General features: G+C 40.3%; 1 protein-coding gene across 4 annotated transcripts in view; it reads right to left on the bottom strand.

The window, feature by feature from the left end:
* The window catches only part of nptnb (neuroplastin b), a 25,339-nt gene extending 12,250 nt beyond the window's left edge, over positions 1 to 13,089 (bottom strand). The window contains exons 1-3 of one of the 4 annotated variants that reach the window (XM_020592378.1): positions 12,739 to 13,089; positions 12,489 to 12,639; positions 2,368 to 2,715 (exon numbers count right to left, since the gene is read on the bottom strand). In XM_020592378.1, the coding sequence (XP_020448034.1) occupies positions 2,368 to 2,715; positions 12,489 to 12,564 (424 nt within the window). In that variant the 5' untranslated portion in view covers positions 12,565 to 12,639; positions 12,739 to 13,089. Of the gene's footprint in view, positions 1 to 2,367; positions 2,716 to 12,488 lie in introns of all 4 variants that reach the window. The other 3 variants (XM_020592379.1, XM_020592377.1, XM_020592380.1) reach the window with 3 other exon arrangements.
* Between the last annotated feature and the right edge of the window lie 1,657 nt (positions 13,090 to 14,746).

The raw sequence follows: 14,746 nt of genomic DNA, 5'->3' as shown, positions 1-14,746 counted from the left end.
GTGATTGAATTTCTGTAGCCTACTGTAATACTGTGGTTTTTAACCTTTTAGGAGTATGACTGTCCATTAGGATGAAATGATTTCACAAGCCCTACCCAGAATGTGAAGTTCAAGAGCGCATAATCTCCTCGTCGGTAATTAGAAGTGATTAATTTAAAGAGGGTGCACGCTATTACTTTAAACTGGCTACAGTCAGCATAATGAGTATCGTATAGTTCTGTGAGGGAACAGGGACTGTCTGACTCAACTGAAGTGGACTTTACTCTGCCAGCTCCCTAGTACAAAGCCCGCATAAGGTCCGAGTGAGCTGGAATAAGCCCATGTGAGAATGCAGCAGCGTATAGTCCAGGTTATTCACACAGAGCTAGTGGGCGTGTTGATGACGCTCTACTATGTAATCGGCACGAAACTGGAATAATACAAACATTCGATAGTGAAGAAATGTACAATGAAGGCACCAATATAATATCTAACTGGAGGCACAATGAGCTTTACGAACCTCTGTTGTCAAGAGCCGGCACCAAAATCGTCTGACAAGGCAAGACGCTCGATTGGTTATGACCAATACTGGTATCAGTATCAGTGCATACTCAGTTTTTATTTTGGATGGAGCAAGCTGTTTACTCCAGGTTATAATTTTTATGCTAAGCTAAGATAACTTGACTGAAGCTTCATAATTACTGTACAGACATGAAAGTGATATCAATGTTCTCATTTAAAAAGTGATTTCCCAAAGGGTGTAACTATTACTTTAATGAGAAAGCAAACCACAGTGTTTCATACTCAAAAGATAGATTTGGATCGAGTATCACTTTAAACATTTATCCCCAGCAAACTGTATCCATGCATTAACGTATTTTGGAGAAATCCAATGTTAAAATTGCATTTACTTAAAAATCCAAATTCCAAATAGCATAGTAATCTAAACACTTCGTAATGGAAATAAATGCTAAAATATGATTTTGCGATTCACAACCATAAACTAAATTAAGCAAAACTAGAAGGACAAAACAAGACAATCAGGCTTCAGCATGGTTCCCCGGCCACAATATTAATATCAATGGGCTATCATGTATAGCCTGTTATATACATGCAATAACATGGATATTACATGTATATATGAGGAACATTTACCTCTCAGTAATGACAGAATATATGTTGTTAGGATCTAAATTTCAGAAGAAGTTGGAAAGTAGTTAATGAGTAAATGAGACAAGTGAACAGCTCCTGTCCACTGCACTTTTTAAGAGTTGAAATTATATCAGCCGTACACCTAATCAACTAGTAGTGCTCACACAGAAATCAAAATTTGCCAATCCAGTCAAAAGAGGCAGCAATGACCAGACTCCTCTAAGCTTCTCAGAGAGCTTTACTATAACTAACAACATTCCACATCTTCCTGTGCTCCAGTGGGCAGAGCACTGAAGCATGCGCAGATTAGAAGGGCCCAGTTGAAATTCAGTTTGTTTAAATGTTTGTGTGCAAAGAGCAGAGGGTTAAGGGATATAATGTCATTACTGATTCACAGTCACACGTTTAATGGCTGAGAAGGCACAAGGTTATACAATTCACAGGCAAATCCAGAGAGACTGTATTGTAGAAGTGAAATCTGTCTCATCTGGATGAGAAAATACACACTCAAGGCCCTCATGTGGTCTTATCCCTCACTGGGTTACCACACATTAATTTGAAAGCAGAAAATATTTGCTTTTATTAGAAAAAAGCTGAAAACAGGAATCACTCTTTTACACCTCCCTCCTTGTGTCTTCTTACAGTCCCATTTACACTGTGCCCAGAGTGAAAAAGCCAATTCAAAAGCGCCATTACTTCAAAGCACCACTTTGTTTCCGCTGCATTTAGCAGACAGGGCTTTGAAGTAAATAAAACAATCCACGCAACGCAAAAAAGACACAGCATAATGTTAAGGAAATGCGTATCACAAATAAATCTAGTAGGAAATGGGTGAAATTAGGATACAGAGAAAAAAAGATAATGATCAGGATATTGTAAAAGGACACATGAAACAGTAAGAACAAAGGTTTGGCGTGGGACGAAAGAGGGAAATGTAGATAGAGACTGGGTAGTTCCTGGGTTTGTGGTCTTTTACAACAAAGGTGTGTTCAAGGGTTTTTGGGAGAGACAGTGAGTTTACTGAGTCTATATACATACATATTGCTTTCTCTTAATACTTATACTTAAACTTAAATAATCAATATGTATAACTAGCATAGTTGGTGTTTGTTTTATTTTTGCTTGGCCAGTGACCGCTGGGTGGGCGCTTGAGAGGTATTTATGGGTTGGAGTGGTTGGGACAGGGGACTGGTAGCTGGTTCACCCTCTAGGTACTACACGACATAAACCACTCACTCTGTAGCACCGAAATGGTGGCCTGCGCACGGATCCAGGTGATGGCGGGGTTTTGTCGGAGATCATTGCGCCTGGGGTCGTTGCTGGCCCGGCACTCATAGGTCCCAGAGTCCTCCAGTGTGAGGCGGGTGATGCAGAGCACACTGACGCCATTGGTGCCGTAGGCTGTGTTGATTGATACCCGACGCTTGCGGGCTCCATCCCACAGCTGCTTGAAGGAGTCGGCTCGGTTGATCTCAGCATACCACCACTGGATCTCTGGAGTGGGGTTACCAACCACGTCGCAGTACAGCTCAAAGGTGTCCCCCGTAAGCTTAGTCTCAGACATTGGCGACTTCACAAACCCAGCTGGAGAGGAAAAGTGCATCAGGATGGCAGGAAAGGAAAGGGTGGAAGAGGGTTAGAGCAGTAGAAAGGTTTGGAAAGGCCAAGGGATGGAAAAGGAAATTAAAACAAGAGAGAGGATGATTAAAGGCAAATGAAAAAGAAGCAAGCCTCGAATCATTAATAGGTGGAAAAACAAAGGGTTAATGGCTGGTTAATGTCAAGGTTTCCTGGCCCACTAAGGCCATACAACTGTCAGACGAAGTCAAAGTCAACCTGTCCCAAGTTTGTACCAGCAAATCATGCTACAGTGTCTCATGTGTTTTCTGCTTTTCTCTTTCTCTCTCTTATCTTATATCTTATAAAGATGAGTGCATTCCTGTGCGTATGTGTTAGCAAACACTCTAACATTAGTTACAGTACATGTACAATAAGTATAGATACTGTATATGATGAAAGGGAGCACTATTAAAGAAATATCAGTGAGTTTAGTCAGTCTCAGTCTGATCCTTAAAAGTTTTAAGTAAGCAATAAGACCCGTTTTAACCCTTAAGTACTGTGTTGGAAAAACCACGCGGCACCACTCCTATATGACCCCACTGACATGAAAAGTTCTTGCAAGTATGCCAGAGATTTGTCGGTGCGAAAAAGAACACTATGATTTGTCAAAATCTGTGGCTTAGAGAAAACTGGGCCACGCAAAAAGGTACAGTAATTTGTTTTTTGTTTGTAAGATCAGACAATATGTCTATTTATAGAGCAACAAAGAAAAAAAGTAATTTTGCAAAGCTTATATTAAACAACTCCTACAAATTTGAAACTTGGTTTGATATGTTACACCGGTTTCCTGTAATCCATGAATCCATATTCTACACCATACCCTGTTGATGTGCGTTGCATGAGTCTCTCCAGTACACACTGGGTACACATTAGGTACACACTGTCCAGGGTACACCCTGGACATGTAGCCAGGCTGTCACAGGGCTAATAAATACAGATTACACAAACACATTCACGCTCATGTCCCTGCAAATTCTCAGTCATCCAGGTCGTAGTATGCTGAAAAAAGAAAGCATCTGGATGCAGTTTTAGCTAGAAGACGTTTCACCTCTCATCCAAGAGGCTTCTCACGCTCACATTCAAACCTATAGGCAAAATTAGAGTCATGACTTCACAAAACTTGCATGTCACTGGACTCTGGGAAGAAACCTGAGATATTGACAGAAAGTGATGCAGACACAGATTTAAACCCAAGATCGTCTTGCACAACTACTGTCCTATAATTGGTTGTCAAATTATTATAGATGATATTAAGGTATAAATAATCACATTTTTAAACATACTGCATGAAAATCCACAGTTTACTGTATGTTCTCATTACACAACTATTTAACTTGTTCAGAAACTAAAACGTATAAATACTGATGCCAGGTCTAATGGTTGATCTTTTTCAAAGCTTGAAATGCCTGTTAAAAGCTATTCAGAGACTGTCACACACAGATATATTCGTATTTACATACAGTATGTAAACCTAATCTTTTTACATTCACCAGAAATGAGGTCAGCCATCTTTTAGTTTGAATAAGAGCAGGTTTTTAAAATTCATATATGGTCAAAATGGAATAACACTGTTCAACCACCTTCTCCATAAAGACTGAATGACTAACATTTTGGATTTGCACTCTGAAAGCAAAATTCACATTGCCTAAGTAAAATGATTAGAGATATGCAGTATAATATAATATACACCCATTTCTCAACACATCATGCCAGCGGTATTTATTGGACAAACAGCATTTACCAACACTGATGGATTACCTTACTTCTGTGCGGAACAGCAAACACATTTCAAATCTGAAATGCAGTACATTTCTAAAAAAAAAGTAGGATCTAAAAATTATCACAACTACGAGTGTACCATGCTGTATCTGATTCATGACCTTGTTCCACACCAGTAGTTAGCCCAACAATACACTGCCAGCCTTAAAGAACCTCATCTAATGACAAATCCCCTGGACCACAGAGGCTGTTCTCTGCTGCCCCTGCAGTCGGTCAGCTGTAAACCAAATGGGCTTAAATAAATCAGAAGAAGTAGACTGCCTTAACTCTGCCCTGAATTGTTGTACAGAAAATGGGAACAAAGTGTCTGTGGTCTCTTGAGTGTTAGACTATTGCATCTAGAGACAACAGCATACGGGGTCTCCCAAATCTGTCTGCCCTGCTCAAAGTAATGTACAGTATCATAACCTAATAAGCTACTGTAGCTGATAAGCCTGTTCAAGTGTGAAGGAGTGTAAACCACCACAGTATTCAGGTCACCCCCACAAAGAAACCACTTACATATATACGCTTATTCAAAAAATAACTGCCAGCTGAAAATAAATGCTATTCATAAGGTTTATGTGGTCTGTATAGACCTGTTCCATAATGCTAGAATGCAGTGTTTGCAAAGCTTGACACCAATGTGCTCTCTACAGTGGACTGCCAAAGTACAGCCAGAATATTTCACAATACATGAATATTAGGGAGTGCCATGGTAACAAGTCTGTTGCCCAACACCAGTTCGTGACTCACAGCCATATGAAGAGAATTCCATAAAAAAAAAGCATTGTCCTACTAGATGTGTCTGAAGATATAAGGTGTTTACAACTTGTCTTTCTCCGTGCAATGCCTAGAGATATGCAGAGCAATTAGCATGTGTTTCTTTACTCTGGAAACATCTGGGTCCATCAAGCTCAGCATATAATCCCAGAGGGTGAATCCAGCCTGTCTGCCTACACTTCTAGAGCAATATTTCAGTTTCATAGAACATTTACTATTATATTCTTTACCATGATCATCAATATGACAGTAAGTTAGCAGGGCACATAGTGCAGATAACTAGTGTTAGCTGTGCATAAGAGCTCATAATCACAGTTTAGAACCTCATTAAAATAATGAAAGTCCCCCAGGGTAAAGGAAACTTAAGTCAGAAAAAGAAGGAAAAGATGGTTTTGGCCTAATTTAAATTCTGGCTCAGGGAAGCTCTGTGGAGAAATATACACAGAACAAACCACAGGCAACGCTTGGCCAATGAGCTGACCAATTTTCATGTTGTTTAAACAAGGAGCTTACACTGGCAGGGACAACAAAACACAAGCAGCCAGTGCGTACTCAGTCATTTCAAAGGTGTGCCGAGAGACAAGAAGTGACATGGAGCTGCGGATGGCAGACAGATCTCAGCAAAAAGGTGATGCAGCGGAAGAAAGACGAGCGGAGTTCATCGTTATGCATATAAGCATGGACACAGCCAAGTGATGGGCTGATGTGTTGACTTTAGTTGTGGTAGGTTTGTTCTTAAATGCCAACAAGCTGATAATAACACTTCCAATTTTGTGTGTTTAACATATATACTATGTAGTATATAGAAATGTTTTGCTTTCTATTATCATATTATATGATTCTACAGCTATAGACAAAAGCTCAAGTTAGAAATCTTGGTGTCATAATTGACTCCGAGCTGAGATTCACCAGTCACATCAAGGCCATAACCAAAATCAGCTTTTTATCATCTCAAACAAATAGAAAGACTCAGAGGTCTCATGTCCAGACAAGATTTAGAGGAACTAATTCACACCAGCAGGCTGGACTATTCTAACAGGATACTGCTGTCAGAGTTTTAACAAGAACCAGGAGAACTGAGCACATCACTCCTGTTCTTAAATCCTTACACTGGCTACCAGTTACCTACAGAATCAATTTTAAAGTGCTACTGCTAGTTTATAGTAAATCACTGATTGGTATGGGGACAAAATACAGTTCTGATCTCCTTGATGAATACAAACCCAGCAGGGCTCTGAGATCCTTAGGAAGCTGTCAGCTGGTAGAACCTCGGGTCAGAACCAAACAGGGTGAAGCTGCTTTTAGCTACTCTACTGTGTGTATGAAATGCGCTACATAAATAAAGTTGACTCACCTTGCCTATATATGGAACACAAAATGAAAAAGTGTGAAAGAACTAACAATCATTTGAAATTATTGTGACTGTGCTGAGCTTATGTTTTTCATTCACTGATTTATAACTTAGTCTAAAATGTCAGTAAAGTGTAACATCACACAGTTTTACAGAGCCAAAGGTTATAGTTTCAAATTAATATTTTGTATGATCAAGAGTCTTAAACACAGACATTCAGTTGAAAGCAATACAAAATAATCAACCAACCAACTGAGCTAACTGTACATGTTAATAGTTTCAGCACTATAGGTTTTATGGATATCTGGTTTATTGCAACTCCATCATAAATATATTTACAAAGAACATGGCAGAGACTTTACCAGGTGAAACTATCACCTTAGAGCCTGTAGAAATGTAAATCTAACACAATGCATGTACCAACACAAACCAAAATATTAACCAAGCAGATATTCCTGTGGTGGAGGTTTCTTGCTGAGCGTGTCACAGTAAATTGGGGGGTGTTACATCACTAACTGCGACATCCTCAAAAGAATATTATAGGATAGTTGAAACAAATAAGAGCCCCGCTGCACGAAAAGACATACAATTTAATGCCTGCAGAGGTGTAGCTTCTAGAGTACAGTAGGTTTGGAAATACAGTCTAACCACGGAGGTCACATGTTTCTATGAGTGGATGGTGAGAAATTACTCAACACAAAATAATTAAGTTGCCCACAGTGCCATATCTGACTTACACACCTTAGCTCACCTTATACCCATATCACATATCCACAATAATATCAAAAGATAACAAGTAGTTTTATGTGACAAGCTCTGTCTGAGGCTGTATGAAAGTCACAGTCATTACAGCCTACATCCGTACTGATGTGGGTAGAGAAGAGAGGTCTCGTGAGGACTGACAGCAAGTCACACACCACCACCATGCAGGCTGAGAGTGAGTCAGCTGCCTGCCTACAACCTCGATCCCCATCTGCAGTCCCACAACCCAGACAGATAAAGCAGCAAGTAGGAAACCTCCACAGGCTCACTGAATTGGTTACATGCTAGGCAGTGTGTGTGTGTGTGTATGTGTGTGAGGTTGCAGATGCATCTTTGTTGTACCCACATGGTACTATGACAGATGTGTATGAGTTCAGAGGTGACCTGTATGACATAGTAGATTATAGCTGCATTTTCAGTATCGGTAAGTCAATACAGTAATATTTAGGTAATTGACAGTAGTTCCGGTACATGTTACAATATCATGTACAATACTGTATTGTAAGTCACATAGTAAAAAATTAAGTGCATATTTGTCTCACTGATTCTTTTTGTTTTGTTTTGTTTTATTTGTTTGTTTGTTTGTTGACTCAAACTAAATTAAAGATACAATATGTAACTTAATGTAGCACTAGCACTGCTCAGTCTTGGATTCTTCCACACAGTTTGACAGCATGGTCATGGCATAATCTGCTAATGAAGATCCTATTTCAGGAACTTTTGACTGCTAGGATAAATGCATCCTGTCCTGAAAAAGTAGAGTTCTGGATAGATGGGCTGACATGTAGACAGACAATCACACACACTCACACTCACTCCTAGGGGCCATTTAGAGTCGCCAGTCAACCTAAGCTGCATGTCTTTGGACTGTAGGAGTAGCGCTAGCATAAAACTCCGAATCAACACACTCTGCTCTACCTAGTGCTCCCTCTCCCTGCCCTACACTCCGCTATGCTCTGCCCAGCTCTCCACATGGGATCGCATGAGTTAATTAAGGTGTGGATGTCTTATGACACCTCTTATCAGCCACTTACAATGTAGCCTGGAAATCCCTGCAGTTATACTTCCAATACACTTTGAAGGTGTGCCGCTTTATCATCATATGGGTCATTGCCCCACCTGGACATCATGGTACATGGTCTTATACTTATATAGCTCCTATCTATGCATTGACACACTCAAAGCATTTTACACTTTTTCCCATTCACCCACATAAGCACTCACACATTCACACACTGGTGATATCACCAGGAGCAGCTTGGGGTTCAGTGTCTTGCTCAAGGACACTTCAACATTTAGACTGGAGAAGGTGGGAATCGAACCACCAGCCCTCCGATTAGGAGATGACTTGCTCTATCTCCTAAGCCACCCCATTATGTGGTTCATTAGGGTCACATGGGTCAAGGTGTAGATGGGAGCTAAACTGCCTTAGACACCACTTAACAGCCACTTTCAAGCTGTCCTGAATTCCTCCCAAGGCAATTTAACAACTTAAACCATATGACCCTAACTACCCACATGACTGCCAAGTGAGTCAACAGACTCACATGTGACTTCAATGGCCCTCAAGGTGTTAACAATTCACATAAGTTAATTATCTGGGACTTCCCACCAGAACTGAAGAAGCTCCTCAAATGAGAGGTGAAACATTTTCAAAAAACCTCAAGCAAGTCCAGCTGCCAACTTTAGCACTTCAAATATAATGGTTGGTGTTTTCTGAAACATACAATGCTCACAACCAAACTAATCCAAGGAATGATTAACTAAATAATGAATAACTAAATAAATGATTCTGAATGTTTACGTACTACCATATGTTGGAACAATTTTAGGTCTCTATAAGTCAACATTCTTACATGCTAATGTGAACGTGAATGTAAACTATGTCTGCATGAATGGTTGTTACACAATTGCTAAATTATCAGTAGTAACTGTCTAATACCTTGTACACACAAAAGTATTAGTATAGGTCATAGGTCATTTTATGTCCATACAAGGAAATGCAGTGATATCTATATTGTTATATCATACAAGAAAGGAACTATCCAGTGTGCAGGAAATATAATGTTTATAACTCAATTTAGATTTAGACATATTATGTGTGTGTGTATATGTATGTAACTGAATGTGAAGCAGGGTGGTACTGAAAAAAGCATAGTCAGCATACTTGTTCACCTTACAGCTATGCCTGAGTATATCTGTTGTGCTGTATACTGTGTGATGCTGCGTGCCTAATCAGTGTGATCCATATCAGATTTCACAGTGAGCAAGCATAACTCAGTGTAAGAGCAAGAGCCGGTTTGAGTTCTACAGTATATTTCTCGACTCATGAATATACCTTGGTCTGATAACAGATAAGCTGCTGCATCATACAGGTCCACTGACTGAATGGTATGTAACTGTAAATGTTTATTTTACATAAATGTTGCCCTCTGATGATGGTAATGCACAAGTGCCATAAAGTAGAATTAGGGGGCCATATAGTCACAAATTGCAATGTGCTATGCAGCACAAGTGGGCATAGCTTTCCCTATATCATGCATTTTTATTTTGATTGTGTAACCTTAACAAAAACCCATCTTTGCAGCTCTGTGTCATTAGTGTTGAGCAACTGCCTGCCTACAGTACATGAAATGAAAGAAAACAGTTCATTTTAACTTCTCAGTCATAACATAAGCATATTATTCTACAGGTTATCTTGATGTTTTGACTCACACAGGCAGTAATAATACAGTCAAACTGGCAGCAGGAGCAGGCTACATGCTTCGTAGAGTGGGAGTGATGTAAGACACAGAAGCACTTCTTCAGGTCAGCATCAGCCACAATCTCAACAGCCTGTATTTTCTTTGCATAATATTCAAATCATCTCTCAGTTTAAATAGTTCCCAGCCACCTAGCAAGCCTTTAGAAGGCTGGGCAGCTGTGCAAAAGGAGGCCGTCCATTAAGAGTTAATGGATTCACTTTCACAAAAGGACCTTAAACCCACAGTTCTTGGTGCTGTGTCTCAGTGGTAAAAATAGAAATGAGGCAGAATGGACGGATGCTATTTATGGTCCTCCAAATATCTGTCGCAGAAACCGGGCACCTCTAGTAGGCCTAGTTTCGCCTGAATATGAGCAAATAATGGCATGAATTACCTCTGCTTCCCAGGCGCTGTGATTACATCTCATGCATTTATTATTATTATTCTTCCCAGGTCATTCCCTAAACTTTGTAATACCACACGAAAAAAAAAAGGATTACATAAGAAGCCATGCACTAGTTACCCTTAATCTGAACTGTGAGAGAGAAATAAAATGGCTTTTGAGGCATGCACTGTGAGCAAATACCATCAGACTATTACCTTTGGTGTTGAACACTAACTGTAGCTTATTGGAAAAGAAATTTAGTATTCAGGATCTCTACACAATACAAATAGAGCACTGACGCATTCAGTGACTGGTGGGACCAGTTTGTCCCCCACTGACCCCCTGGCAGTATAGGTATGTGTGTGGGCTTACTGAGTGTTTGACTTTCAGGCTCAAAGAAAGCTTCACTGTGCACGCGTGCACACACATGCACCTAAATCTAAGGATAATATGTTGTTGTATAACTGCTGTGGTGTTTTGGTGTTTTTTGTCTGCTCACAAACTAAAGATGTAGGTTATTCCTGTACTTCTTTGTAAAATTGTCTAGATTTCACTTAATATGCTTCTTTCATAACTGTATACTGTGTCTTACTAATTTTAAACAAAAGAAGTACAAACTGCTCTAATACATTACTCTTAAGTAGTTTTGTCTTATCTTTGACATTCTCCATTTCAAATACTAAATCCTTAAGAGACAGAACTGTGGCGGAGTGAGGTTTTCCACAACCTTATCACCCTATCATCAAAATATGTCTACTACTAAGTCTTGGATAGTGGGTGTCTGATTATCACCCCACAGAAAGGAGGAGGTGGGCACGAAGCATTAGACCTGTCTGTGGTCTGTGGAGTGCTTCTCTGCTTCTCTGAAAGGAGATTAGGCCATGTCAGTGATAATGACATGTGGCTACAGAAGCTTCTTAAAAGGCAGACAATGATTATGTTGGCCATTAAAAACTGAACTTGATTGATTCCAGGCGCATTTTAAAGTGACAACTTCGTAATCATGTCAGAGTTGCTCAATGAATCTACTGAGGTTCTTTTAAATTTTGGTTCAGTAGATTCCACGTTTGTGAATGGTTGCTTCTGTGCATTCCCTCATTCGAATCAACAGAATCTGAAAACAGGACATAGTGTATCAGAGAACACCCAACAGCATGCTGCTGATATTTACTTGAACCAAATCATTTTATTACAGCAAACATTTAAAATGAAACTGAAATACTTTACATAGATCCAAATGTCTGTCAGTCACATCTCTTATAATAACGTTATCTGTGGATATATTTAATTTTATAACAGCTGCAGACTGAAACATCCGCTTAACCTCTTGGGAAATGTAGTATAACAGGAGTAGTTATGTCAGTCAAACAGATGCATGTTACAGAAGGGCCTGGTGTTTCCAGTATTTCCAACACACTGAGGTTTCTTTAGCCTGTTTGGTATCGATCTGCATCCAGAGCAGGTTAGTCAACCTGCTCTGTTACTTAACCCCATTTGACTGAACAAACTGCAAACCAAACAGAACTAATTACATAAAGGTACCGATCTCAGTTTTACTCATAGCAACAATATTATTTAAAAAAAAGGAAAAAAAAGGACAAAATATTCGACATGCCCTAAACTGACAGTTGCCTCCTCTTACAGGCACATGCACAATATCCTGCATACTCATGTGGCAATAAATAACCTTGCAAAAATGTCAGAACAACGTCCCTTCTCTTCCTCTTTTCTCAGCTTAGAGTTCTACATTGTGTGGTCAGTGACTGAATCCTATTTATTAAAGTCTACCTCTGGCCTTGTTGTCCAGATGTGTAAAACTGCGTGTCGCGTTAATAGTGACTTATCGCGGTCATTCTCATAATCTTCTTTGGAAACATTTCGCTCGGGCGTCCTCACACAAGTCAAGTCACTTTCCCTCAAAGCGATTGTGTCATGGTAACATCTGCTTTCTTACCGTTTTGAGCCGAGATGAAAGGCAGCATCAAGTTCCCCAAAAGGACCACCGCCAGCATCTCTGCATTAGGATGCATTGTCGGGGCTCGCTGAGAGTACAAGAGCCTGCTCGGATGAATGTGGGAGGAGAGATCGTGTATTGATCACAAGATCTAGAGAGATGGGCCCAGCATAGCACAGGGTTCTTTACAAATAGTCAGGCGCGGACAATTTTAAAAATGTTTATAAAAATTGTTCCCGGGTTTAAAAACCTTTTAAAGACGGCGATGGATGAAGGGTCCGGGACAAGGCCAGCGGCTCAGGGATGCCGACGTGAGGCCATAGGCGGTGGAGAAGCCTCGTCGGATTGCGGAGGAGAGGTCCTCGGATGTCAGGGAGATTGTTCACAGTGTAGTTCTGAAGATTCAAAGATGCGCAGGCCGATGCGCATTCGCGCCCTCTCTGTCACGGTTCGGTGATTAAAATGAAAGCAGCGCACAGATAATTCCCAGCAGGAAGTGATGTATCCGAAACACAAGTCTCTTATTAGCGCCGCTCTATTTTTATTAGCAAAAAGAGGAACAGATGCTGGTAGGACACCAAAGGCAGCAGTAACAAGCTGCGCGTGCCCTGTGCGCTCATGACCGTGGATAACCACACACGCACACATACATATGTAACACCTATGTAATCAATGTGCCTTTTGAACTCAGTTATTGCGTGGATCCGTCAGTCCCTTGTCAGCTGATAAAGCTTAATTTGTTTTGTTTGGTTTTTTTTTTGTTTTTGTTTTGTTTTGTTTTGTTTTTTATTGCACGACACGTTTTCATCATCTGCCATTTGGAGGAAGGTGTTCCTGTTCATGCAGTTGTCACTGAGCTGTGGGCGACTACAGTAATAACCTGTAAGATTTCCTACCTCTGTTCAACAGCTCTTTTATTGTAGCCTGTAAACTGTCAGCTGGTTAGTCCAATCTGATTTATCACAAACTAGGCATGTGACAAGTAGCATTTGCTTAAAGGTCATATTTGAGAAGTTACACCTAAAGACTTTCAAGGGTACTGGGTACCGCAGGTGAACTGAAAGCAATCCAGTCGCAGTTTTCACCAGTCACATCTCTCCTCCTCTTGAGATCAGTGAAGTTATTTATAAATTAGCCTGTAATCACATCAGTGGTTGGGGGGCTCCAGAACTTTATGTACTACATTGAATGATCAACATGGCCACTTGTAATCCTCTCTACACCTGTTCTGTGCTGCTACACGGGCGACCTCGTGTGGCCAGCTGAGGTAATTTAATTGCAGCCGTTTGAGACAAATGAAACAAAAACACCTGAGCACTTGATACATTTACACACTTCATAAAGTAAATTGTATGGCCTTTCCTTAAATATAACTTTAACTGTAACCATTCCCTCTTTAGTTTTATTTTTAGTGTAGGCCTACATTTTGGCATGTAAAGGCTTAGCCCTGTTATGTACATGTATTTACTTGACCTTACTTGACCTTACTTGGTCAGTCTGAACTCAACTGCAAAACAAAACAAACCTCCCTCCACTTTACAGCCCTCCCTCCAATTTGTCTATAGGTGACCACATTTAAAATGTAACCCCACCTGAAACCTCGCACAGACCAATCATGTAGAGATATGTCAGAGGAGAGAGCACACCCTCCTTGGTTCAAAACCAATCAGAGTGGAAGTGTGGCATTTTGCCTGAGGGGAAACTTACCCCTGGATTAGTTAATTATGCATCACTTAGCTGTTGCCAGTGTGTTCACAACTGTGGACCCTCTTTTGGGCTTATACAAAAACTGTCCTCATTTTTTGGTCAGTCTAATATGGAAAGCAGACAACAATGGCTTACCAAGCTGAAAAACGAACTTAGCAACAGTCCGCTGGTATCAAATGTGGCTTTTGGCTTTATCCTCATGGGACTAGAGAAGCTGGTGGACCTGGAGTTTGAGTGTCCTTGCAACCCTGCGTGGAATGGGGTGTTTTCATCATCATTCTTCATCATTCCTGCCGTCATGGCCTTCACCTTTATGCTGATCATCCAAGGATGCAGATGTGATAGGGCTACAGTGCCTTGCGAAAGTATTCGGCCCCCTTGAACTTTGCGACCTTTTGCCACATTTCAGGCTTCAAACATAAAGATATAAAACTGTAATTTTTTGTGAAGAATCAACAACAAGTGGGACACAATCATGAAGTGGAACGAAATTTATTGGATATTTCAAACTTTTTTAACAAATAAAAAAACTGAAAAATTGGGCGTGCAAA

This window comes from Monopterus albus, unplaced genomic scaffold (genome assembly GCF_001952655.1).
Source record: "Monopterus albus unplaced genomic scaffold, M_albus_1.0 scaffold17.1, whole genome shotgun sequence".
Taxonomy (NCBI): domain Eukaryota; kingdom Metazoa; phylum Chordata; class Actinopteri; order Synbranchiformes; family Synbranchidae; genus Monopterus; species Monopterus albus.
Note: the sequence above shows the minus strand (reverse complement) of the source record. Positions and strands in the feature narration are given on the sequence as shown.